Genomic DNA, 25,559 nt, shown 5'->3' on the forward strand with positions numbered 1-25,559 from the left:
GGTTATTTCCAGGATCTCAGCCCTGAGGCCTACTTTCCACATGAACTGGATGCAAGGTACTACAACTCCTTTATCAGGAGGAGAGGCTCTTGCTCCAAGCCTGCCATACAGCATATGCCCTTTCAGGCAGGGATGCCACCGCCTGGTTCTTTGGTTCTCGTCCTGGTCTGGCTGTTTTCCCATGTACTGCTTCTGTTCTGTGACTGCTCTAGGCATTCCTCCTACTACAAACTACTATATGGCTATATAGAAGGATTATATAAATCAGCACTAAATATGTTGGTACAGCTCCGACTGCAATACCTATATGATTATATAGAAAGATTATATAGAACTAAGTATGCTAGATATAAGTATTAAGTATGATTATATAATCTCGATATATGTAAGCAGTAAGTTATACTTCAGGCACTAATTCTATAAACTAATATATGATTATATATGAAGGATTATATAAAGGAAATGGCTGAGTAATAACACTATAAACTAAGATATCCTTCAGGCACTAATTGTTCCTGAAGGACAGTTCTCCTTCTTCGGTGCCCATGGGAGGTGTTACCCACAGAGGGACAAACCCTGCTTGATGTCCTGCTGTCACTCATAGGTAAGGTCCAGGAGATTCAGCATCTGAACACTCCCAGAGTTCATTATTACATCCATTACATGCAGAAAATATTTCTTCTTTTTTATTTTTTTTAAGACAGAGTTTCACTTTTGTTGCCCAGGCTGGAGTGCAAAGGCGAAATCTCAGCTCACTGCAACCTCTGCCTCCCGGGTTCAAGTGATTCTTCTGCCTCAACCTCCTGAGTAACTGGGATTACAGGTGCTCGCCACCACGCCCAGCTAATTTTTGGGTTTTTAATAGAGACAGGGTTTCACCATGTAGGCCAGGCTGGTCTCAAACTCCTGACCTCAGATGATCCACCTGCCTCAGCCTCCCAAAGTGCTGGGATTACAGGTGGCACATGCCTGTAGTCCCAGCTACTCTGGAGGCTGAGGCAGAAAAATTGCTTGAACCCTGGAGGCAGAGGTGCAGTGAGCCGATTGTGTCACTGCACTCCAGCCTGGTAGACAGAGCGAGACTCCGTCTCAAAAAAAAAAAGTTACCTGTGTCATCATACATATTTATAAAAACTTGGAGGACATAAGTTAGAATATGTAACTGAATTTCTGTCCATTTGTGTTTGAAACATTTGGCAGTGAAATATTAGAATGGATTATTTGTGAGCCACAGTCTGTTTAGTTTTACTCTGTCCTTTACAGGACAGTCTTGGCAAAAGTGTGTAAGAAATGTGGAGAATAGCCGGGCAGGGGGGCTCACGCCTGGCTAATCCCAGCACTTTGGGAGGCTGAGTAGGGTGGATCACTTGAGGTCGGGAGTTCAAGACCAGCCTGACCAACATGGAAAAACCCTGTCTCTACTAAAAATACAAAATTAGCGAGGCATGGTGGCACATGCCTGCAATTCTAGCTACTTGGGATGCTGAGGCAGAAGAATGACTTGAACCCAGGAGGTGGAGGTTGTGGTGAGCCAAGATCATGCCATTGCACTCCAGCCTGGGCAACAAGAGGGAAACTCCATCTCAAAAAGAAAAGAAAAGAAATGTGGAGATTGAGGTTGGCTCCTTTGGAGAAATGTATTTATTGGGCACCTTTGATAAAACCAAGATTTGTGCTCCAGGTCCTCCTGATCTCTGGGACTCCTCAACATAAATTTTTCTTTTTCTAGAGAGTCTTGCTCTGTCGCCCAGTCAATGGGGAGATCATAACTCACTATAACTCCTGGGCTCAAAGGATCCTCCTGCCTTAGCCTCACAAAATGCTGGGATTTATAGGTCTCCTCTACATGGTGGGAGTTTTGTTGCCCAGGCTGGAGTGCAATGGCATGATCTCAGCCCACCGCAACCTCTGCCTCCCAGGTTCAAGCAATTCTCCTGCCTCAGCCTCTTGAGTAGCTGGGAATACAGGCACCCACCACCATGCCCGGATAATTTTTGGGTTTTTAGTAGAGACAGGATTTCTCCATGTTGGCCAGGCTCGTCTCAAACTGCTGACCCCAGGTGATCCACCTGCCTGGGCCTATCAAAGTGCTGGGATTAGAGGCGTGAGCCACTGCAACTGGGCTTTTTCACTGTTTTTGTTTTTGAGATGGAGTCTTGCTTTGTAGTCCAGGTTAATGTGCAGTGGCGCCATCTCAGCTCACTGCAACCTCTGCCTCCTGTGTTCAAGCGATTCTCATGCCTTAGCCTCCGGAGTAGCTGGGATTACAGGCATCCACCACCATGCCTGGCTAATTTTTTTTTTTTTTTTTTACATTCAAGTTCTATTTTACTTGGATCGAAAACTTTTCTTTTTTTTTGAGATGGAGTTTCACTCTTTCATCCAGGCTGGAGTGAAGTGGCACAATCTCAGCTCACTGCAACTTCCACCCCCAGGGTTCAATCAATTATCCTGCCTCAGCCTCCCTAGTAACTGGTATTATAGGCCTCTGCCACCAGGTGTGGCTCGTTTTTGTATTTTTGGTAGAGATGGGTTTTTGCCATGTTGGCCAGGCTGGTCTCAAACTCCTGACCTCAGGTGATGCACCTACCTCGGCCTTCCAAAGTGTTGGGATTACAGGTATGAGCCACTGTGCCTGGCTTTTTTTTTTTTTTTTTCTGAGATGGAAATCCTGCCCTGTTGCTCTGTTGCCTAGGCTGGAGGGCAGTGGTGCAATCTCGGCTCACTGCAACCTCTGCCTCCTGGGTGCAAGTGATTCTCCTGCCTCAGCCTCCTGAATAGCTGGGATTACAGGCACCTGTGACCACGCTTGGCTAATTTTTTTTGTATTTTTAATGGAGACGGGTTTTCACCATGTTGGCTAGGCTGGTCTCGAACTCCCGACCTCAAGTGATCCACCTGTCTCAGCCTCCCAAAATGTTGGGATTACAGGCATAAGCCACCATGCCCGGCCAATTTTTGTATATTTATTTTCACCATCTTGGCCAGGCTGCTCTTGAACTTCTGACCTCGTAATCCACCGGCTTCGGCCTCTCAAAGTACTGGGATTACTTACAGGCATGAGTCACCGCCTCTGGCTCTTTTTTTCAACTGAATTTAAGATTCAAAACAATTTTTAATTTTACTTTTTAAATTTTATGGTTCTAACAAATATAGAAAAGTGCATACTTCATAATCTTCACAAACTCCCCACAATTCTCGACAAGGAGTGTCTGTAAGGCAGGAGGACATGACGCTATGGACAGCAGGATCCTGGAAAAGAACAAAATCCTCTAAGCCGAAGAGCTGAGTCCCGCTACCCGCCCAGTAGCCCAGGCCCGCGTCCGCGCCTGCGCAATGGGAGCCGGCCGGCCTGGGAGGAAGTAGGAATGCAGGAACCCCGCCCCTTTCCCGGTTTCCTCCTCCTTTCGGCTCTTGTGGCTGCGCTCTCTCCTTCAGTGCTTGGTGCTTTCTGCGTCCTTTTACGCTGCGCCTGCGCGGCCCCGCCTCGCCGCACGCGCGGGCTCCCGCTTCGGTTTCCTCAGACCTGCTGGCAGCACCCTGATCTTTTCCCGGTCCGGCCCGCTGCCCGCGGCGCCAAAACCATGGTGGGTACTGTGACGTCAAAAGGTGGTGCCCTCGGGGAGCTCGGACGGTTGGGGCGGGGAGTCTGGCCTTTGTCCCCCTGGGCTGGAGTTTTAGGTCCTTAGTCTTGTGCCTCAAGTTCGTTGAGGAGATGCCTGAAAGCAAATGGGATTTTTTTTTTCCATGATGAGGTAAAAAAACCCAACCCTGAGAGAGAGTCACTGGGGACAGCGGGAGACAGAAAAGTTAGACCTTAGAGCACTTACCTGCCAGAGACCAGGCAGGCTTCTGGCGGGTGGGGGTGGGATATTTTCTGCAGTTCATTGAAAGGAGTGGGCAGGGACCCCAGAAGGTGGCCGACTCAGAGAGCACACTCGGGCCGACGTATGCAGGGCAGAGCCTCTCTGGGACTTTAAGTGATGGGCTCAATGCAGTGTGCAGAATAATTTGGGCTCCAGCCTTTCACCTCTGTCAGCCGAATATTCTTTCCTGTGAAGTTTTGAGAACTGTCAGAGATGCAGTGGGGTTCACAATACCAGTATTTGGTAATACTGGCAAGGGACACTCCTCCCTACCATGTTCCTTCTCACATGATGGTTTTCCCCCCTCTCGCCCAATAGCTCTTCTATTCTTTTTTCAAGTCCCTTGTGGGCAAGGATGTGGTCGTGGAACTCAAGAATGACCTGAGGTAGGTACCTGTTCCAACAAGTCTGTTGGGGGTGGGTGTGCCCAACGCCCTGGAACCTCTTTAATTTGAGAACTATTTGAGGGCTGGGAGAGGTGGAAGATATGCGGAAGAAATACATGGGTAGGGCTCAGTGGCTTAGTCCTGTAATTCCAGCACTTTGGGAGGCTGAGGAGGGAGGATCGCTTGAGCCCAGGAATTTGAGGCTGCAGTGAGCAATGATTACTCCATTGCACTCTAGCCCAGGCAATAGAGCAAGACCCCATCTCTAAGAAAAATTTAAAAATTTAACAATAAATAAATGCCTTGTGCCTTAAATTTACAGATAAGCTTGGGATTGTGCTGTGTATTGGAAAACAATACAAAGCAATATATAGTTAAAATACTAAGTACTGGCCCGGTGCCCTGGCTCTCAGGTTGGGCGAGGTGGCTCATGCCTGTAAGCCCAGCACTTTGAGAGGCCGTGGTGGGTGGTTACCACGAGGTCAGGAGTTCAAGACCAGCCAGGCCAAGATGGTGAAACCCCATCTCTACTAAAAATACAAAAATAAGCCAGGTGCGGTGTCAGGCGCCTGTAATTCCAGCTACTCAGGAGGCTGAGGCAGGAGAATCGCTTGAACCCGGGTGGCAGAGGTTGCAGTGAGCTGAGATTGTGCCACTGCACTCTAGCCTGGGTGATAGAGTGAGACTCCATCTGGAAAAAAAAAAAGTAAATACTAGGCTGGCCATGGTGTAACCATGGCTCACACCTGTAACCTCAGTGCTTTGAGAGGCTGAGATAGGAAGATCACTTGAGTCCAGGAGTTCGAGACTAGCCTGGACAACATAGTGAGACCCCCATTTCTACAAAAAATTTAAAAATTAGCCAGGTGTAGTGGTGCATGCCTATAGTCCCAGCTATTAGGGAGCCTGAGGTGGGAGGATCACTTGAACCCAGGAAGTTGAGGCTACAGTGAGCTATGATTGTACCACTTTACTCCAGCCTGGGTGACAGAGGGAGACTGTGTCTCGAAAAAGAACAGGCCATTGGTTGGGCATGGTGCGCAGTGGCTTACACTTGTAATCCTAGCATTTTGGGAGGCTGAGGTGGGAGAATCACGAGGTCAAGAGATCTAGATCATTCTGGCCAACATAGTGAAACCTCATCTCTACTAAAAATAAAAAATTAGCTGGGCGTGGTGGCCCATATCTGTAGTCCCAGTTACTAGGGAGGCGGAAGCAGGAGAATCGCTTGAACCCGGGAGGTGGAGGTTGCAGTGAGCCAAGATTGCACCACTGCACTCCAGCCTGGCAACAGAATGAGACTCCGTCTCAAAACAAAAAAAGAACAGGTCATAAACAACAAACGTTATTTCTACAAAATCACAATTTGAGAAGCACCCATTAGGAAGAAAATAGACTCTCTGATAGAAGGTTCTAGGTGGCTAGAAGGACAGGGAGAAGTCTCTCAAAAAATATAGCATTTAGTCTAAGTCCTGAAATAAGATTAAAATAAAAGATACAAGTGGGGAGGAGATTTAAAAGCAGTGCAGGCATTAGTTTTCTGTTTATCCTTTACGGTTTTTTTTTTTTTTGGAGACAGAGTCTGGCTCTGTTGCCCAGGCTGGAGTGCAGTAACACTACTCTTATCGGCTCACTGCAACCTCAGCCTCCCAAGTTCAAGTGATTCTCTTGTCTCAGCCTCGCGAGTAGCTAGAATTATAGCTGCCCACCACAATGCCCGGCTAATTTTTGTATTTTTTGTAGAGATAAGGTTTCATTGGCCAGGCTCGTCTCAAACTCCAGACCCCAAATCATCCACCCGCCTCAGCATCCCAGAGTGCTGGGATTACAGGCATGAGCCACCTGGCATGGCCCAGACACTGGGTTTTAAGTACTTTGAGAATTTTACAAAACTTGGGGTCCAACAGAGAACTGCTAACTTTATTTTTGGCAAGATAAGGACTTTTTAAAACAGCTATTTATTACAATTATTTTATAACTTCAAAATAGAGATGAGGTATTGCCATGTTGTCCAGGCTATTCTCCAGCTGGCCTCAAGTGAACCTCCTGCCTCAGCCTCCCAAAGTGCTGGGATTACAGGTGTGAGCCACTGCATCCAGCCAAAGGCTGTTTCTTAAATTTTTGCACCGTTCTCCCAAAGAGCACTGGTGTTTTGATACCATTACTCAAATAGCATCTCAAGGGGCTTGAGGATTGGAGAATGGAGAGGATATCACTTGTGCCTGCCTCATCAAGAGTAATGCTACCTACCTACCTTTATCTACATATGGGGCTCTGGTTCCAAAGCAATAAATGTTTGAAAATAGCTAGCCTGGACAACATTCACAGTGAGACCCCTTCTCTACAAAAAAAAAATCAGCTGGGCATGGTGGCGCACGCTTGTCATCACAGCTACTCAAGTGGCTGCAGTGAGCATGATCATGCCATTGCACTCCAGCCTGGGCCATAGAGTGAGACGCTGTCCCAAAAAAAAAAAAAAAAAAAAAATTGCTGATGATGTTGGGAGTCAGACAGACTTGGACTGAAGTTCCTGTTTGTTCCAAACTCAGAAAGTTTAAAACTTCTCTGAGCCCATGGAAAGTAATAACTACTTCAAAAGATGGCTGTAAAGGTAACAGCTATTATATAGAATACAGGTCTAGTCTTTACCATACCAATTGTTTAATGGTAGCTATTAAGAATAGGTTGGTTTGGCTGGGCACAGCGGCTCACACCTGTAATCCCAGCACTTGGGGAGGCTGAGGTAGGCGGATTGCCTGAGGTCAGAAGTTATAGACCAGCCTGGCCAACATGGTGAAACCCCACTTCTATTAAAAATAAAAGACTAGCCGGGCATGATGGCGCACACCTGAAGTCCTAGCTACTCAGGAGGCTGAGGCAGGAGAATCGCTTGAACCTGGGAGGCAGAGGTTGAAGTGAGCCGAGATAGCGCCACTGCACTCCAGCCTGGGTGACAGAGTGAGTCCCTCTGAAAAAAAAAAAGAATGGATTGGTTTAGGGAGAGGAGATGTGGGGTTGAAAATAAAACACTCTGTTAGCCGTCTTTCTATTCCGGGCTTAGGAACGTCCCCTTTTGGTTCTACGTTTTCTGACTTTCTCAAGTCCTTGCCTTTTCCCAATCATATTCTCATCCCAGCGCTGAAGTCACCTTTATGTTGACTTTGTTACAAACTAATTTGATTCTTTTCTCTCTCTGCCCTTGACAGCATCTGTGGAACCCTCCATTCTGTGGATCAGGTGAGATAAAGCAAGGGCCCAGAATTGGTTCCTGGGGAAGGAAAGGGGAGAGCTTAAGGGTTGGGTACTTACATCATATCTCTAGGGTTAATAATGATGTTCGTATTCCTTTCTTAGTATCTCAACATCAAACTAACTGACATCAGTGTCACAGACCCTGAGAAATATCCTCACATGGTGAGTTGGGGTCTAATGGAGAAGAGGAAACACCTCTAAAGCAGGAGGCCCCTGGGTGGTTAGAGGACATTTTTAAGGGTGTTTTCACATTTGTCCATCTTTGTCTAGTTATCAGTGAAGAACTGCTTCATTCGGGGTTCAGTGGTCCGATACGTGCAGTTGCCAGCAGACGAGGTCGACACACAGTTGCTGCAGGATGCGGCAAGGAAGGAAGCCCTGCAGCAGAAACAGTGATAGTTTCTCGGTCATTGGTGACCGAGAACCCCAAGTCCCAGCCAAGCACCCCTAACTCCCAATACTTAAGGGTTTTTGTTTGTTTTTACTAATGATGGTTTTGTGGGTTTTTTAAAGGGATGAGTGGATGAGAGGAATAATAGGGAACAGCTATCCTCTGTTGAGAAGGGGAGGATAAGTAGGCTGGGAAACTTCAAAGCCTTCCCAGTCCCCAGCACCTGCCTTTCTTACTACTTCCCTGGAGATGGTGGGAGAGTTTCCTAAGTATTTCCAGGGCAGCATGTGATTCATTTGGGGATGGAAGGAATCTCCCGCATCGGGAATAAAATTTATGATGCAAATTCGTGTTCTGGTTCTGTACTACGTTTGGGGCTGGGTGCTGGGAGGTGGAAAAGGATGTTGAATTCATCCAGGCCCCTGTTACTCTCTGTTAACCCAGCCAAGAATCCAACTCAGCTTCCCACTACTCTCCCTGGTATAAAGCATATAATAACAATTGCACTACACCACGTTTCTCCCAACATGCCCCTGCCTGCATGTTCTCCCTTTGGCGTTTTGCTTATACCATATTGGCAACTGGAGTGCTTGCTGTCCTTCCATTAATGTGACAATGTTATAAGATGCATTTCATGCTACCGGACTTCGCCAATCCAACCAAATCAGGACATGTTTTCTGAATATCTATAGAAGATAAATACAAACAAGGGATGTAATTTATATTTTGGAGAAAAGTTATGACTGGCAATTACTAAACTTCACTCATTCAGCAAATATGAGTTTGTGATACAGATGAGACTTCTCAGCCTTAAGGGACCCTTAGAGACCATCTAGCATGACCCTCTTTTTTTTTTTTTTTTTTTTGAAACAGTCTTGCTCTGTAGCCCAGGGTGGAGTGCAGTAGCGCAGTCTGGCTCACTGCAACCTCCTCCTCCAGGATTCAAGCAGTTCTGCCTCAGCTTCCAAGTAGCTGGGATTACAGGTGCCCGCCCACCAGGCCTGGCTAATTTTTGTATTTATTTATTTTTTTTTTGAGATGGAGTCTCACTTTGTCAGCCAGGCTGGAGTGCAGTGGTGTGATCTCAGCTCACTGCAATCTCTGCCTCCCAGGTTCAAGTGATTCTCTTGCTACAGCCTCCCAAGTAGCTGGGATTACAGGTGTGTGCCACCACACCCTGCTAATTTTTGTATTTTTAGTAGAGACGGTTCACCATGTGGGCCAGGCTGGTCTTGAACTTCTGACCTCAAGTGATCGGCCCGCCTCAGCCTCCCAAAGTGTTAGGATTACAGGCGTCAGCCACCGCGCCCGACCATGACCCTTTTTTCATACATGAGGAAGCTGGACGCTAGGGCCTTGGAAGATGGACCTCCCCTTTGGTCATCAGGCAGCTCCCTCCTGGGTGGGCTCGTCCCGCTACCCGCAGGGAACGCCTCCCCCTGCCGGCCGGCAGACCCTCTTAGGCCAGTTCCCTGGCTGCCCGCTGGGCGCCGCCCTCGCCACCCGGTCCGAGGACCCGCACAAGGTGCCCGTGGCAGCGCCTGACGGGAGCGTGGTGCCCACGGGCGTCCTGTCGTCTTGCGCCCGCGCCCAGAGCCCCGCGCCCGCGCTGTTCCTCGTGAGCGCGGCGGGTGGTGGGCGGCGCAGTCCCCGGGACAGCGTCGGGCAGGGCGGAGCGCGCACACGCAGGCGGGGCACGGCCGCCCCCGCCAGGACCCGCGGGCCCGGAAACGCTCTCTGTCACAAAGGGGGGAACACGTGGGCGCCGGCTACCCGGGCGGCGGTCTCAGGGAGCTAGGGTCACCCGGAGAGCCGCCCATCTGTCTCTGCCCGCCCGACTTTTCCGCCCCGGCCGCTTGGCCGGTCCAGCCGCGGCCGGCGCCTGCCTGTGAGGTGGATTCCCGGCCCAGTCTGACCATCTCCCTCCAGTACGTACACGCGGCTCGAACCCGCGTCCAACCGGACGCCGACCCGCTCCTGAGAGCCTTCCACACTCCCGAAGCCCCGCGATCACGGGTAGTCCCCCACGTCCCTCTTCCCCAGGTGCTCCCCACTGTTACTGCCCCTCTTGAGAGCCAGGTCCTCGGTTTCTGACGCCCTGCCTGGTCAGACCCTTAGTCCTGGGGGACTCGGGTGTCTGCGGCGGAGGAGCTCCCGTGAGTGTCCCCTCTCTACTCAAATATAGGACCCACCTGGATTCCTCAGTCTTCCCCGTCTCTCTTTCTTCCTTAGGTTTTTCCACTTCGTTTGGACTCCTTCATAACTATGTCCATCCTCTACGTCTCCCCTCACCCAGATGCCTTCCCCAGCCTCCGAGCCCTCATAGCCGCTCGCTATGGGGAGGCTGGGGAGGGTCCCGGATGGGGAGGAGCCCACCCCCGCATTTGTCTGCAGCCGCCCCCAGCTAGCAGGACTCCCTTTCCCCCACCCCGCCTGCCGGCCCTGGAGCAGGGGCCCGGTGGACTCTGGGTGTGGGGGGCCACGGCTGTGGCCCAGCTGCTGTGGCCAGCAGGCCTGGGGGGCCCAGGGGGCAGCCGGGCGGCTGTTCTCGTCCAACAGTGGGTCAGTTATGCTGACACGGAGCTAATACCAGCTGCCTGTGGGGCAGCGCTGCCAGCCCTGGGACTGCGAAACTCGGCCCAGGACCCCCAGGTGAGGGGGTTGTAGAGAAGGGGGAGGGCAGAATTTCAGAGGAGGGAAGCAAGGACTGGAATGGACAATGAGACAAGAAGGTAGCACGTCAGATGTGGAAAAAGAGAGATCAAATCCCAGATTGCCAACTGGCATGGTAACTCGCTGTATCTTGGTCTTCCTACGTCTGTGAATGCGCAGGCAAATAGATGTAATGTTTGCCTCACTGAGTTAATAAGATTAAAAGATGTGCGCAGAGCGCATTAGTGCCGGGCACTTTTAAAGTCTCTTAGTAAATGTTTGATGAGTCTGAAATTGAGGAGGATAGAAGTTATTTGAATTGCAGGAAAAGATGGTGAAGGAGAGATGACAATTTCTGAGAGGAGATAAAAGAAATGAAGTGAGGAAAGGAAGTGAGAGGAGAGATAAGCCTGCCAGATTGTAACTGTCAGTCCTTCCAAAGGAGACCTGTGCCTTGGTGTACTTTCAACTCTGCCTCCTTGCAGGGTTGAGCACATGATGAAAAATTAGTATTTCTTGAATGGATGAATGAATGTGACATAGACCCTGACTTGCTCCCTCACACTGTGATCACCCTATCTAAAATAGAGTCCTTGCATTCAGAATGTTTGTGCAGTCAAACAAATAAAATAGAGTCCCTCTCTCCTGGAATTCCCTGTTCCCCTCATTCTTTTTTTTTTTTTTTTTTTTTTTTTGAGATGGAGTCTCCTGTCACCCAGGCTGGAGTGCAGTGGTGTGATCCTGGCTCACTGCGACCTCCGCCTCCAGGGTTCAAGCGATTCTCCTGCCTCAGCCTTCTGAGTAGCTGGGATTACAGGTGCCTGCCACCTCACCTGGCTAATTTTTTGTGTTTTTAGTAGAGATGGGGTTTTGCCATGTTGACCAGGCTGGTCTCGAACTCCTGACCTCAAATGATCTGCCCTCCTTGGCCTCCCAAAGTGCTGGGGTTATAGGCATGAGCCACCACACCCGGCCCCTGTTCCCCTCATTCTGCTTTATTTTTCTTCATAGGAGTTAAGAAAAATAGGATGCTGCATTATATATTTGCTCTTTTATTGTTCCCCCACAAGAATGTGAACTCTACCAGGTCAGGGCTCTGTTTGTCTGTTCATGTTGTCCTCTCATTCCCTGGAGAAGTACTTAAGAAATATCGATTGATGTCCTGAGCCTGGCAGTTACTGAGTTGCCTTATATAATCTTTACTTCTATGCTTAACATATGCATCTAACACATAATAATAAGTATTGAGTAGGGATTTGCTGTTGGATGAGTCAGAAGTGTTTTCATTACCACTATTTGAGTGAGGAAATGGGACTCAGATGTGGTGGTGATTTGTGGGAGTGGAGTGGAGGGAGGCCAAATGGACTAGGTTGTGGTGGGAGATGGAGGTGGGCCAGACCTTGTCTCATACTCCTTCCCTTTCCTGCCAGGCTGTGCTGGGGGCCCTGGGCAGGGCCCTGAGCCCCTTAGAGGAGTGGCTTCGGCTGCACACCTACTTGGCCGGGGAGGCCCCCACTCTGGCTGACCTGGCAGCCGTCACAGCCTTGCTGCTGCCTTTCCGATACGTGAGTCAGCAGGCCTGGGGAAGAACAAGACTGCTCCCCTCAGACCTCTCTGTAGCGTGACTGAGAATAGTCATTTATTTCCTGTTCCAGGTCCTAGACCCACCTGCCCGCCAGATTTGGAATAATGTGACTCGCTGGTTTGTCACGTGTGTCCAACAGCCAGAATTCCGAGCCGTGCTGGGAGAGGTGGTTCTATTCTCAGGGGCCAGGCCTCTCTCTCAACAGCCAGGTGAGGAAGGGTGAGGAGTTGGAGGAAAGGGGATTCCCTGGGACCTTCCATGCAACTCACTTTCTTTTTTTCTTATAAATGGCAGAATCACTGGCACAGGGGCCTGCGGGAGAGGAGTGGGAGGGGGAGATCAGTATGGGTGAGACCTTGGGCATCTGAAATAGCCCATCTGAAACCTAGTAGCACCATCCAAGAGCGTCCCCAGCTGGCTGAGTCTGAATTTCTGTGCCTCTCTCTAGGCCCCGAGCCTCCTGCTCTCCCAAAGACAGCTGCTCAGCTCAAGAAAGAGGCAAAGAAACGGGAGAAACTAGAGAAATTCCAGCAGAAGCAGAAGATCCAACAGCAGCAGCCACCTCCAGGGGAGGTGAGAGGCAAGAGTGGAGCTGGAAGGAAGGCTGGTGCATGCAGTGGTGGGGTGGCTGATGCCTGGGCCTGTGTCTTCTCCCTCCCAAGCAGAAGAAACCAAAACCGGAGAAGAGGGAGAAACGGGATCCTGGGGTCATTACCTATGACCTCCCAACCCCACCTGGGGAAAAGAAAGGTACTAGGAGTGGGAAGGGGCTCACCCCTCAGCTGCTCCTTACAAGTTTTCACCCCATCCTACTCTATTCTTGCTCTCACCACTTGGTTTGGTGAGGATTTGCAGACCCCTGCCCCTCCCGAAGGCCCCTCAAATGCCTGTCCTATGATGTGAGCGACAGAGATCCTGATCCTTCTCTGCTGGCACACCCCCTTTCCAGTCTCCCAGCCACGGCACTGAGCTCTCCCTCGCTCTCCCCCAGATGTCAGTGGCCCCATGCCCGACTCCTACAGCCCTCGGTATGTGGAAGCTGCCTGGTACCCTTGGTGGGAGCAGCAGGGCTTCTTCAAGCCAGAGTATGGGGTGAGTGGGCACGGCTGCCCAGACCCAGTGTGGGTGGGGTGGGGCAGGACTGAAGGATATGTTGCCTGGGAGGGGCTGGGAGAGGTGACCTGAGGCCTTAAACATGTGCCATCCTTCTCCACCATCAGCGTCCTAATGTGTCAGCAGCAAATCCACGAGGTGTCTTCATGATGTGCATCCCACCCCCCAATGTGACAGGCTCCCTGCACCTGGGCCATGCACTCACCAACGCCATCCAGGACTCCCTGACTCGATGGTGAGCTCCTGTCTGCACCTCCCACTGGTTCCCTCTGCTTCCTCTGGCTCTCTCCTGTTCCTGACAGCCCTCCAGCCTCTCTCCTTCTGGGTTGGTGCTCACCTCTGCCCCCCAGTGGCGCTACACTGCTCTCCGTCATTCCCACCGGATCATTTAGCATCCTCTCCTAGTCCAGTACTCCCATGCAACACCACCACTTGCAGACTCTCTTCTCTCCCTTCTTTCTTTATTTAATTTAAATTTCATTTCATTTCATTTTTTGTAGAGACAAGTTTTCACTTTTTTGCTCAGTCTGGTCTCCAACTCCTGGGTTCAAGTGATTCTTTTGCCTCGGCCTCCCAGAGTGCTGGAATTAAAGGCATGAGGCACCACACCCAGCCTCTCCCTTCTTTTTCTAGTAACAATAACATTATTTTGAATTTACCTAGAACTGTATATATATATATATATTTTTTTGGAGACAGAGTCTCATTTTGTCACCCAAGCTAGAGTGCAGTGGTGTGATCTCAGCTCATGGCAACCTCCACCTCCTAGGTTCAAGCAATTCTCCTGCCTCAGCCTCCTGATTAGCTGGCCAAAATATGTGAATATATAGATATATATATATTTTGTGTTTGTTTGTTTTGAGATGGAGACTCCCTCTATCGCTCAGGCTGGAGTGCAGTAGTGCGAGCTCAGCTCACTGCAACCTCTGCCTTCAAACGATTCTCTTGCCTCAGCCTCCCAAGTAGCTGGGATTCCAGGCACCTGCCACTGCACCTGGCTAATTTTTATATTTTTAGTAGAGATGGAGTTTCACCATGTTAGCCAGGCTGGTCTCAGACTCCTGACCTCAGGTGATCTGCCCACCTCAGCCTCAAAGTGCTGGGACTGCAGGCGTGAGCTACCGCTCCAGCCTGGAGTTAACTTTTTAATTAATGGTTCTTTCTGGTTTCTTTTCTGTTGAAAACCTTGCTTGAATGCATATCCCTGTACATCAAGCTTGTCCAACCTGCAGCCTATAAGCCACATGTAGCCGAGGACAGCTTTGAATGCAGCCCAACACAAATTTGTAAACTTCCTTAAAACAGTTTAAGTTTTTTTTGCAATTTTTTTTTTAGCTCATCAGCTATCGTTTGTGTTAGTGTATTTTATATGTGGCCCAAGACAGTTCTTCCATGTGACCCAGGGAAACCAAAAGACTGGATACCCCTGCTGTGCATGCTTGCTCAAGCATATGTGGAAGGGTTTCACTGGCATAGCTATCAAGACGTGAAACTGCTAGGTCGGCAGGGGCACACCTATATTAAGTATGAATGGAAGCTGCCAAGTTGCCCTGCAGAATGGCTTTGCTGATTGATACGTCCATGAATTTCATGTGAGGGTATTCATTTCCCCATCCTTGCCAAGCCTGAGCATTAGGGTTGCCTAATTAGTTTTGCCAATCTGATGGGTTAAAAAAAAAAATGATTTGTACTTTTCTGATCACTATTGAAGTTCTGCCTATTTTCATGTTTCTTGGCCAGTCAGGTTTACCTGTAAATTGTCTGTACTTATCTTTTGCCTGTTTTTCTATCGATTTTTTTGTGTGTGTGTGCTTGCCTATATGCAGAGTTTTTCTTTTTCTTTTTTTAAGAATTTTTTACCTGTTCTGGGTATTGATTTTTTTGTTTGTTATATATTGTAAATGTTTTCATTGAATTATGGTGTGGTAGTTTTCCTGTTATTATAAATGTTTCTCCTGCTTTCTGTTACTATGTTCACTGTTAATATTTTAATTAGTAACAAATACAAAGTAATATTCTAGGTGACAAATTTTTTTAGAAAGTATTTTAAAATTACTTTACCATTTTTGGAAACCAGGGTTTATTATATTTAATTTTAAGAATTTTTTTCTGGTATCTTTTTTTTTTTTTTTGAGACAGAGTCTCACTTTGTTACCCAGGCTGTGGCATGATCTCGGCTCACTGCAACCTCCAACTCCTGGGTTCAAGCAGTTCTCCTGCCTCAGCCTCCTGAGTAGCTGGGATTACAAGTGTGCACCACCACGCCCTGCTAATTTTTTTATTTTGTATTTTTAGTAGAGAGAGGGTTTCACCATGTTGGTCAGGCTGGTTTCGAACTCCTGACCTCATGATCTACCTGCCTCAGCCTCCCAAAGTGCTGGGATTGCAGGCGTGAGCCACCGCACCCAGTCTCTGATATCTTATATACTAAATCAATATGGTAAAAAAAGTACTGGCTGGGTGTGGTTAAATACACATTCTGTTAAATACACATAACATAAATGGCCAAGTTGTTTGTGTTTGTGTTTTTGTTTTGTTTTTCAATTTTTTAATAAAACTGAGAGAGGGTCTTGCTATGTTGCCCAGGCTGGTCTCGAATTCCTGGGCTCAAGCAATCCTTATGCCTCAGTCTCCCAAAGTGCTGGGACTACAGGCATGAGCCACCATACCTGGCCTCCAAGTTTGTTTACATGAGAACAGACTGAATACTTTAAAAAAAAAAAAAATTAAGGTGCAGTCTTGGTCTGTTGCTCAGGCTGGAGTGCAGTGGCGTGATCTTGGCTCACTGCAACCTCCACCCTCCTGGTTCAAGCGATTCTCGTGTCAGTCTCCTGAGTAGCTGGGACTACAGGTGCGCACCGCCATGGCTGGCTAAGTTTTTTGTATTTTTAGTAGAGACAGGGTTTCATCATGTTGGTCAGGCTGGTCTCAAACTCCCGACCTCAGGTGATCACCCTGCCTCAGCCTCCCAAAATGCTGGGATTACAAGAGCGAGCCACTGCACCTGGCCATAATACCTTATAAAACACTTAAGGTAGCCACATTTTTTTTCCTAGTGAACATGGTTTAAACAAAATAATTGGTTTATTTATTTTTGAGACAGAATCTCACTCTGTTGGCCAGGTGGAGTTCATTGGCATGATCACAGGACAACCACAGCTCAGTGCAGCCTCAGCCTCAGCCATCCAAGTAGCTGAGACCACAGGTGCATGCCACCATGCCTGGGTTTTTTTTTTTCTCTCTCTTTTTGCAGAGACAAGGTCTCACTATATTGCCCATGCTAGTCACCAACTCTTGAGCTCAAGCAATCCTCCGACCTTGGCCTCCCAAAGTGTTGGGGTTATAGGCATGAGCCACTGCGCCTGGCTTGAATTCTTTAATTTATCTAAAGTTACTTTTTGTTATTGGGAAAAGGGAGATTTTTTTCCCCAAATAATTAGCTCATTGTTCCAAACAAATATTTTGAATAGTTTCTCCTTATTTTACTGATAGGAAATGCCACCTTTCACAAATACTAAATTGACTTGTATCTCTTTCCAGATAGGATTTTGTTCCTATTTAGTAACTTATTTCAACAATTAGAACTTTTGCTATCCTGTTTGACAGGAGCCTCCTCTTTGTTCTTTTTTTTTTTTTTTTTTTTGAGACAGTCTCACTCTCACCCAGGATGGAGTGCAGTGGCACAATCTCAGCTCACTGTAACCGTCACCTCCCCGGTTTCAAGCAATTCTCATGCTTCAGCCTTCCAAGTAGCTGGGATTACTGGCATGCACCACTATGCCTGGCAATTTTTGTATTTTCGGTAGACAGGGTTTTGCCATGTTGGCCAGGCTGATCTTGATTTCCAACCTCAGGTGATCCACCCATCTCAGCATCCCAAAGCACTGGGATTATAGGCTTGGGCCACCACGCCTGGCCTCCCTCCTTCTTTAGAGTCCATTGACTCCCCGCCTGAAGCCTCTGCTTCCTTTGGTGCTAGGCTCCACTGGCCTGGCTCACTCTCTGGTCCTCCATGCCCCGTAACAGGCACCGCATGCGTGGGGAGACCACCCTCTGGAACCCTGGCTGTGACCATGCAGGGATTGCCACCCAGGTGGTAGTGGAGAAGAAACTATGGCGTGAGCAGGGGCTGAGCCGGCACCAGCTGGGCCGTGAGGCCTTTCTACAGGAGGTCTGGAAATGGAAGGAGGAGTGAGTATGCAGCATTCCTGTGGGCATCGCAGGCCTGCCTCTCTGTCTGCTATCCAGAAGACCTCTGTCACCTGTAACCCCTGGCCAGAGGGTCAGACCCTCAGAAGCAGAGTCAGTTGTCTCTAGGGCCCAGGTCAATTTCAGAGGGATGAGTGAGCTCCATGCTGCCCCATCAGCCACCTGATGTCTCCCTCCAGCCCAGGCATGAGTGCTGGCCCCAGCCTGTCTGTCTTACTTCCAGGAAAGGTGACCGGATTTATCACCAGTTGAAGAAGCTCGGCAGCTCCTTGGACTGGGATCGAGCCTGTTTCACTATGGACCCTGTACGTAGGAGGGGTCTCAAAGCTGGGGCAAGAGTAGGAGGCTTCCCAGGGTGGGACCCCCACAGAAGAGCGCACAGGTGCTGCAGCCCTCTCTCAGGAGGTGGCCCACATAAAACACCGTGGAGGGCTCAGCTACAAACCACTTCCCACCCCTTGCCATGGCCCTTTCTACGTCATGGCCCTTCCTGTTCCCTGTCTCAGCTCTGGGACCTCCAGATTCCTCCAGATTGCACATGATCAGGACCCCGCCTCCCATGGAGCCTGAACCCCCAGGGTCCTCTGCACCAGTACTTGTCCGCAACTGAGTGTCTTCCCCACCATCTGCAGCATCACAAGGCTTGTGGCCTGCTCTTGTGTTTCCTTAGTCCCCTCTCCCCCTCAAGAAAAGTACTCCCCTCAGAGGGGTCTTTGTGCTGGCCAGTGGGACTCTGTACGGGCCAGGCTTCACTGGACCCCTGGCTGTCTGCCTGGGCCTCCAGACACAAGGCCCATCTCTCTGACTTCTCCCTGCTCCACTCCAGAAACTCTCAGCAGCTGTGACAGAGGCTTTTGTCAGGCTTCATGAGGAAGGTGTCATCTATCGCAGTACCCGCCTTGTCAACTGGTCCTGCACCCTCAACTCCGCCATCTCTGACATTGAGGTGTGCCCCCGCACCTGGCCTGTCTCCATCTCCAGTCTACCCTGGCCCTGGCCCCAGCCCCTGGGCCATGCCTCTAAATACCCATTTTACAGGTGGATAAGAAGGAGCTGACAGGTCGCACCCTGCTCTCCGTGCCTGGCTACAAAGAGAAGGTGGAGTTTGGGGTCCTCGTGTCCTTTGCCTATAAGGTCCAAGGCTCAGGTAGGAGCCAGGGGCACCAGGATCCTGGGCTGGGAGTGGCAGGAAGGGGCCAGGGCCGAGACCACAAGGCCTTTTGTCACCCCAGATAGCGACGAGGAGGTGGTGGTGGCAACAACTCGGATTGAGACAATGCTGGGAGATGTGGCTGTAGCTGTGCACCCCAAAGATACCAGATACCAGGTGGGGGACTGTCCACAGCTGGGGAAGGAATCCTGGCCAAAAAGGGCTCCCATACTTACCAGGGTTGGGGGGTTGGGCTGAAGCCCCTGACTGAGGAGAGGAAACTGGTTTAGAAACTGATATTCGCTTCTTTCCCAGCTGTGACGGTGGAGCTGCTGGGGACTGTTTGGGGGCTTTCAGCTGTTGGGACAGTCAGGGCCCTGGAAAAGAAGGACTTGGGCCTAGTCCTTAGTGTATTTTTAAAGGTCTCGCTGTTAACCAGGCTTGTCTTGAACTCCTGGCCTCAAGGAAGCCTCCTGCCTTAGCCTCTCAAAGTGTGGGAATTATAGATCTGAGCCATGGTTCCAGGCTCCTTCATGCATTTTTTTGTTTTTTTTGAGACAGAGTCTCACTCTATTGCCCAGGCTGGAGTGCAGTGACACCATCTGGGCTCACTGCAACCTCCACCTCCCAGGTTCAAGCAGTACTCGTGCCTCAACCTCTTGAGTAGCTGGGATTACAGGCACGCGTCAGACCTGGCTAATTTTTTTTATTTTTTGTTTTTGTGTTTTTGAGACAGAGTCTCAGTCTGTCGCCAGGCTGGAGTACAGTGGCACTATCTCGACTCATTGTAACCTCCACTTCTTGGGTTCAAGCGATTCTCCTGCCTCAGCCTCCCAAGTAGCTGGAACTATAGGGATGCACCACAATCCCCACAATCACATTATACAATCTTCCTTTTTTTTTTTTTTTTGAGATGAAGTCCCACTCTGTCACCAGGCTGGAGTGCAATGGCTCGATCTCGGCTCAATGCAACTTCCGCTTCCCAGGTTCAAGTGATTCTCCTACCTCAGCCTCCCAAGTAGCTGGGACTACAGGCATGTGCCATCACGCCCAGCTCATTTTTGTATTTTTAGGAGAGACGAGCTTTCACCATGTTGGCCAGGATGATCTCGATCTCTTGACCTCATGATCTACCCACCTCGGCCTCCTAAAGTACTGGGATTACAGGAGGGAATCATGGCACCTGACCCCACTTAATGCATTTTTTATATCTTTTTCTGCTCCCAGCACCTGAAGGGGAAGAACGTGACCCACCCATTCCTGTCTCGGAGCCTTCCCATTATCTTCGATGAATTTGTGGACATGGAGTTTGGCACAGGTGGGCAAAGGACTGGTCCTGTGGGGAGAGGAAGAGATTGGAGCTGCACCCTAGCTGTCCATCTTCTCTCAGATAAAAAGAAAATAAGCTTCAGCCAAATAGGCAGAGCTTGGGGTGGTTCTCAAGGGACCATATTAGACAGGTAGAGGCCAGAAGTGGTCTCAGAGCTACGTCCTTCAGCAAAAGAGGTGAGTGTAGGAAGGAACTCCATGGAGTCCGTCATGACCCAGGCACCCGCATGTACCCTCAGGTGCTGTGAAGATCACCCCCGCACATGACCAAAACGACTATGAAGTTGGGCAGCGGCACGGGCTGGAGGCCATCAGCATCATGGACTCCCAGGGGGCCCTCATCAACGTGCCTCCGCCTTTCCTGGTGAGGCTGCCTGCGGCATGAGTGCCCAGGTCGGGGAGATGGGGGGTGGCTGGCCATTGCCATGATGAAGCCTTATTCCTACCCAGGGCCTGCCCAGGTTTGAGGCCAGGAAGGCGGTGCTGGTGGCGCTGAAGGAGCAGGGACTGTTCCGTGGCATCGAGGACAACCCAATGGTGGTGCCACTTTGCAAGTGAGGGTGGGGGCCGGGGAGGGGAGGGAGGGGGAGGGCTCCTCAGGGTTTCACCTCCTGGCTTCTCACCTACGTGTACCTGCAGCCGGTCGAAGGACGTAGTAGAGCCTCTGCTGCGGCCACAGTGGTATGTGCGCTGCGGGGAGATGGCCCAGGCTGCCAGCGCCGCCGTGACTCGGGGCGACCTCCACATCCTGCCTGAGGCCCATCAGCGCACGTGGCATGCCTGGATGGACAACATCCGGTGTGTAGGGCCCTCCATGTGGGAGGGGCTGGGCAAGGGCTGAGCAGGGCTTGGGCTGGGCTCCACTAGGCCCTCCCTGATTTCCCCACCCCCACATTTGCAGGGACTGGTGCATTTCCAGGCAGCTGTGGTGGGGCCATCGCATCCCAGCATACTTCGTCACTGTCAACGACCCAGCAGTGCCCCCTGGGGAGGTGAGCAGAGGGCCAGAGATGGATGCCGGGACACCTGGGGGAGTGGTGGGTTTATTGGGTCCTTGGTTTGGGGGAGGAGCAGGGTGAGGCAGAAGCAGACACACCCTCTCGGGTAATCACTGCACGTGTGGCAGGACCCTGACGGGCGGTACTGGGTGAGTGGACGCAACGAGGCAGAGGCCCTGGAGAAGGCGGCCAAGGAGTTTGGAGTGTCCGCTGACAAGATCAGTCTCCAGCAAGGCAAGGCAGGGCCTTGAGGGTTTGGAGGGAGTTGGTGGGGGCAGAGCTTCACTCCCTCTGACCTCTCACCTTTGGCCTGCCTCAGATGAGGATGTGTTGGATACCTGGTTCTCCTCCGGCCTCTTCCCCTTTTCCATCTTGGGCTGGCCCAACCAGGTGAGTTTCTGGGGCCAGGGCAGGGTGGGACAGGGGACTAGAGGGTGGGTGTTGGTTTCCCTTCACACCCTGGTCTGCCCTCAGTCAGAAGACCTGAGTGTGTTCTACCCTGGGACGCTGCTGGAGACCGGTCACGACATCCTCTTCTTCTGGGTGGCCCGGATGGTCATGCTGGGCCTGAAGCTCACGGGCAGACTGCCCTTTAGAGAGGTGCGGAGACAGCCGAGACCCTCCCACAGCCCCCAGTCTCCTTTCCTGCCCTCCTGTGCTGCAGCGCGGGCCCTGAGTGACTGGGGCACGGGGTTGGCTGTGGGCCAGCCTGGCCCGAGGGCTGGTGGGGGTTGAAATCCAGCCTGGGCCCTGCTTAGTGATTCCTGTGTCCCAGCCCAGGGCTTCGTCTTCCCGGAGGAGGGAGTACTTCTGATTCACATAAAGGCGCTGAATGAGCTCTTGGGGACACTCAGTGGGGCCTGTGGTTCACAGTGGGGTAGACCAGACACAGTCTTGGCCAGGCACTGAGGCAGGGGATGAGGTGACAGTCTCACAGGCCTCCCCACCTACCCTGCAGGTCTACCTCCACGCCATCGTGCGAGATGCTCATGGCCGGAAGATGAGCAAGTCTCTAGGCAATGTCATCGATCCCCTGGATGTCATCCACGGAGTCTCCCTGCAGGTGGGCTGGGTGCTGGGCCAGCCAGGAAGGGCTGTGGGGCTGTGGCCGCAGCCACCTGACTGCTCCCATTCCAACCTCAGGGCCTCCATGACCAGCTACTGAACAGCAACCTCGATCCCAGCGAGGTGGAGAAGGCCAAGGAAGGGCAGGTATGGAGGGTTGGGCTGGGCTGAGCAGGAGCACAGCGTGGATGGGGCTGGCTGAGGATGCTCCTCCCTCTGCCTCTTCCCTATAGAAAGCTGACTTCCCAGCGGGGATTCCCGAGTGTGGCACCGATGCTCTCCGGTTTGGATTATGCGCCTACACGTCCCAAGGTAAGGCCCCCAAATCTTTCCTCCCGGCTACTACCTCCTTCCGTGAGGCCATCCCCTCCTCCACCCTGAGCCTCTGGTGGGCGTGGGCTGGGAAGAGGATGATGAGGACTCACATCTCACCCCCGACCTAGGTCGTGACATCAACCTGGATGTGAACCGGATACTGGGTTACCGTCATTTCTGTAACAAGCTCTGGAATGCCACCAAGTTTGCCCTCCGTGGCCTTGGGAAGGATTTTGTGCCTTCACCCACCTCCCAGGTAAGGGCCTGATGGGCAGCAAAGCTGGCAGCACCCACACAGGCTGCACCCCTGTCCAGAGGAGCCTCCATGTAGCTGGGGGGACAGATAAACACAGAGGCAGTTAGAGCTCTAGAAAGCTCTGGAAAGCCCAGGGCATTGGGGGCTGGAGCCTGTCACTTCTCCCCAGATCCTGGCACATACGTGGTTACTTTGGACTCATCAGACTCTGGGTGAAGATTTGGCCGTGACTCCTGCTCCCAAGGGGTTATGGTACCCTCCCCTGCAGCACTGGCTGATACACCCTCTCTCCCCAAGCCCGGAGGCCATGAGAGCCTGGTGGACCGCTGGATCCGCAGCCGCCTGACAGAGGCTGTGAGGCTTAGCAACCAAGGCTTCCAGGCCTACGACTTCCCGGCTGTCACCACTGCCCAGTACAGCTTCTGGCTCTATGAGCTCTGTGACGTCTACTTGGTGAGAAGGAGCAGAGTGGGGCAGGGGATGGCACGGGCAGGTGGACAGCAGAGCCCTGGGCTCAGCTTTGCCAGAGTGGGCTTTGAGACCTAAGCCAACCCATCCCCTTCCCAGTCCTCCCAGGCACAGCGAGGGCTCAAGGCTAGACCTCCAGCCTTGAGTTCTGTATTTCTTATCCCCTAGGAGTGCCTCAAACCTGTACTGAATGGGGTGGACCAGGTGGCAGCCGAGTGGGCCCGCCAGACCCTGTACACCTGCCTGGATGTTGGCCTACGCCTGCTCTCGCCTTTCATGCCCTTCGTGACGGAGGAGCTGTTCCAGAGACTGCCCCGGAGGACGCCGCAAGCTCCCCCTAGCCTCTGCATTACCCCCTACCCGGAGCCCTCGGAGGTATGGCCTGGCCTGGAGAGGGGATTCTGGCCTGCCCTCCAGGTCCCCTTACCCCCTCCTCCACCCCACAGTGCTCCTGGAAGGACCCTGAGGCAGAAGCCGCCCTCGAGCTGGCGCTAAGCATCACACGAGCCGTGCGCTCCCTTCGGGCTGACTACAACCTCACCCGGATCCGGCCTGACTGTGAGCCTCAGGCCCCCATGTCCACCCCATCCCACTGTCCCCTCAGCCTACTCTGGGACCCAGTGTCCAGCAGTGGCTGCTTGGTTTCCTGTCTCCACGGAGCCAGGCCTCACCTTTCTCCCTCCCCTGCAGGTTTCCTGGAAGTGGCGGATGAGGCCACGGGTGCCCTGGCGTCGGCTGTGTCAGGCTACGTGCAGGCGCTGGCCAGCGCGGGTGTAGTGGCCGTCCTGGCTCTGGGGGCTCCCGCCCCACAAGGTTGCGCTGTGGCCCTGGCCTCTGATCGCTGCTCCATCCACCTGCAGCTGCAGGGGCTGGTGGACCCGGCGCGGGAGCTGAGCAAGCTGCAAGCCAAGCGAGTTGAGGCGCAGCGGCAGGCCCAGCGTCTGCGGGAACGCCGTGCTGCCTCAGGCTACCCTGTCAAGGTGCCCCTCGAAGTCCAGGAGGCAGATGAAGCCAAGGTGTGTGGCGTGGGTGGGCGTTTCCACCATCCACTTCCTCCATCAGAACCTTGGTCTGGGCTGGTCCGAGCGCTGTGGTGTTGACAACTAACTGATCACAACCAGTTACAGATTTCTTTGCTCCTTCTCCACTCCCGCTAGCCTTAAAAACAAAACAGGCCAGCTCAGTGGCTCATACCTGTAATCCCAGAATTTTGGGAGGCTGAGGTGGGTGGATCACTTGAGCCCAGGAGTTTGAGACCAGCCAACATGGTGAAATCCTATCTCTACAACAAAAATACAAAAATTAGCTGGGCATAGTGGCACACACCTGGGGTCCCAGCTACATGGGAGGCTGAGGTGGGCGGATTGCTTGAGCTCGAGAGGTCAAGGCTGCAGTGAGCCGACATCGTGCCACTGCACTCCAGCCTGGGCGACAGAGAGAAGACCCTGTCACACACACACACAAAAAAAAAAAATCAAAAAAAACCCCGCAAAACAAAAACAAAAGCCAATCCTGGTCTGGAAGCTGGACTCTGTACTCAACCCTGCGGAATCCACTGGGGAGCATGAAGCCCAGGCCTTCTGAGCAGGGACCATGGAATGGCCTCTCCTTACACATGGGGAGCAGCTGTGGGCTGATCACAGCCCAGGGTCACACAACAGGTCAGAGATGGAGGCTGACCTAGAACCAGGCATCCTGTCTCCCAGCCAGACCCTTCATTCCCCACCCTGCTCTCCGAAATATGGAAACCTGCAGGCCTGGGACTGGGCTTGGGATCCGCATGGCATCAGGGAGCCCTGGGCCTCCCACCACTTACTTTCAAGCCTCCTGGGCTGACCCTGGAAAGCCAGTCTCATTTGTCCCCTGCCTCCTGGGTTCCGCCAGAGAGAGGCAGTGAAGTAAACTGCATAGACACAGAAAACCAGTCATGGAGGCCAAGAGCTAGAGAGCCTTGAGTGGAAGTGGTTCATCTCACGTGGTTCTCCCAAGAGCCTCGGGAGGGGGGCAATATCATCATCTGACAAATGAAGTGAGCTTCCTGGGAGCCTGTGCTCTCCTGCTCGGGTGGGGACCATGGGTGGGGGGCATGTAGGCTCTGAGTTTCCTTTGTTCTTGGGGACTGGCCACTCGGTGGAAAAAGGCAAGACCCAGGAGGTGGAAGTGGGGATGCTGGTGGGAATCGGTGGGGAGCCTCGCCAGCCAAGCACGTGCCTCCTCTGAGCCACTGACCCCCCATGGTCCTTGCTCATCTTTGCAACTTTGCTCTGGGCGTGTGGGTGTCCCTTTGCTTCGACCTGGGTCCTCACCCCGCCCCCACCCGGTTCCACTTCAGCTCCAACAGACGGAAGCAGAGCTCAGGAAGGTGGATGAGGCCATCGCCCTATTCCAGAAGATGCTGTGATGCACCACCCAGCTTCACCCCTCACCCCCAGCGGCTCACCACGGGGTGGCAGCAATAAAATATTTTCCCACAAAATCCTCTTGTCATCTGTGATGGGCAGAGAGGGGAGGAGAGGGGCTGGGT

The 25,559-nt window shown here is 51.8% G+C and overlaps 2 protein-coding genes and 1 long non-coding RNA gene across 5 annotated transcripts; 2 read left to right on the forward strand and 1 right to left on the reverse strand.

The window, feature by feature from the left end:
- Nucleotides 1–3,418: 3,418 nt before the first annotated feature.
- Nucleotides 3,419–8,241, forward strand: LSM2 (LSM2 homolog, U6 small nuclear RNA and mRNA degradation associated). Its single transcript, XM_012436700.3, has 5 exons — nucleotides 3,419–3,587; nucleotides 4,185–4,252; nucleotides 7,459–7,489; nucleotides 7,607–7,666; nucleotides 7,775–8,241. Exons 1-5 carry the CDS (start codon nucleotides 3,585–3,587, stop codon nucleotides 7,898–7,900), a joined length of 288 nt encoding a protein of 95 aa, XP_012292123.1. The 5' UTR covers nucleotides 3,419–3,584; the 3' UTR covers nucleotides 7,901–8,241.
- LOC105706363 (uncharacterized) lies at nucleotides 3,641–7,918 on the reverse strand. Its single transcript, XR_001104816.2, has 3 exons — nucleotides 7,562–7,918; nucleotides 3,831–4,053; nucleotides 3,641–3,719 (listed from the first exon to the last, which is right to left on the reverse strand). It is a non-coding gene; the product is annotated as an uncharacterized LOC105706363 (long non-coding RNA).
- A 1,375-nt stretch (nucleotides 8,242–9,616) lies between the features above and the next one.
- Nucleotides 9,617–25,511, forward strand: VARS1 (valyl-tRNA synthetase 1). 3 transcript variants are annotated; one of them, XM_012436691.2, is made up of 30 exons: nucleotides 9,617–9,823; nucleotides 10,128–10,547; nucleotides 11,978–12,112; nucleotides 12,203–12,341; nucleotides 12,581–12,705; nucleotides 12,798–12,882; nucleotides 13,124–13,224; nucleotides 13,353–13,480; nucleotides 17,272–17,436; nucleotides 17,678–17,759; nucleotides 18,281–18,400; nucleotides 18,493–18,601; nucleotides 18,687–18,781; nucleotides 19,832–19,922; nucleotides 20,173–20,297; nucleotides 20,384–20,487; nucleotides 20,573–20,731; nucleotides 20,835–20,925; nucleotides 21,060–21,165; nucleotides 21,251–21,321; nucleotides 21,406–21,531; nucleotides 21,890–21,994; nucleotides 22,075–22,143; nucleotides 22,230–22,308; nucleotides 22,440–22,567; nucleotides 22,865–23,020; nucleotides 23,204–23,410; nucleotides 23,482–23,593; nucleotides 23,726–24,051; nucleotides 25,368–25,511. In XM_012436691.2, exons 2-30 carry the CDS (start codon nucleotides 10,161–10,163, stop codon nucleotides 25,434–25,436), a joined length of 3,795 nt encoding a protein of 1,264 aa, XP_012292114.1. In that variant the 5' UTR covers nucleotides 9,617–9,823; nucleotides 10,128–10,160; the 3' UTR covers nucleotides 25,437–25,511. The 3 variants fall into 3 exon arrangements, with proteins under 3 accessions (XP_012292114.1, XP_012292113.1, XP_064217291.1); XM_012436690.2 differs by having other exon boundaries at nucleotides 9,740–9,823; nucleotides 12,795–12,882; XM_064361221.1 differs by lacking the exon at nucleotides 9,617–9,823 and having other exon boundaries at nucleotides 10,098–10,547; nucleotides 12,795–12,882.
- The last annotated feature ends 48 nt before the right edge of the window (nucleotides 25,512–25,559 follow it).

Source organism: Aotus nancymaae, unplaced genomic scaffold, assembly GCF_030222135.1.
Source record: "Aotus nancymaae isolate 86718 unplaced genomic scaffold, 86718_ANA_hifiasm-v0.15.2.pri h1tg000040l, whole genome shotgun sequence".
Taxonomy (NCBI): Eukaryota; Metazoa; Chordata; class Mammalia; order Primates; family Aotidae; genus Aotus; species Aotus nancymaae.

What these genes read in the sequence shown, in the direction of transcription:
- VARS1 (XM_012436690.2), top strand. Translation starts at nt 10,161, where the DNA reads ATGTCCATCCTCTACGTCTCCCCTCACCCAGATGCCTTCCCCAGCCTC. An exon ending in AGCAGCCACCTCCAGGGGAG is followed by an intron (nt 12,706 to 12,794) that starts GTGAGAGGCAAG and finishes CTCCCTCCCAAG; the next exon opens with CAGAAGAAACCAAAACCGGA. An exon ending in GGACATGGAGTTTGGCACAG is followed by an intron (nt 19,923 to 20,172) that starts GTGGGCAAAGGA and finishes ATGTACCCTCAG; the next exon opens with GTGCTGTGAAGATCACCCCC.
- LSM2 (XM_012436700.3), top strand. An exon ending in CCCTCCATTCTGTGGATCAG is followed by an intron (nt 7,490 to 7,606) that starts GTGAGATAAAGC and finishes TTCCTTTCTTAG; the next exon opens with TATCTCAACATCAAACTAAC. An exon ending in CTGAGAAATATCCTCACATG is followed by an intron (nt 7,667 to 7,774) that starts GTGAGTTGGGGT and finishes ATCTTTGTCTAG; the next exon opens with TTATCAGTGAAGAACTGCTT.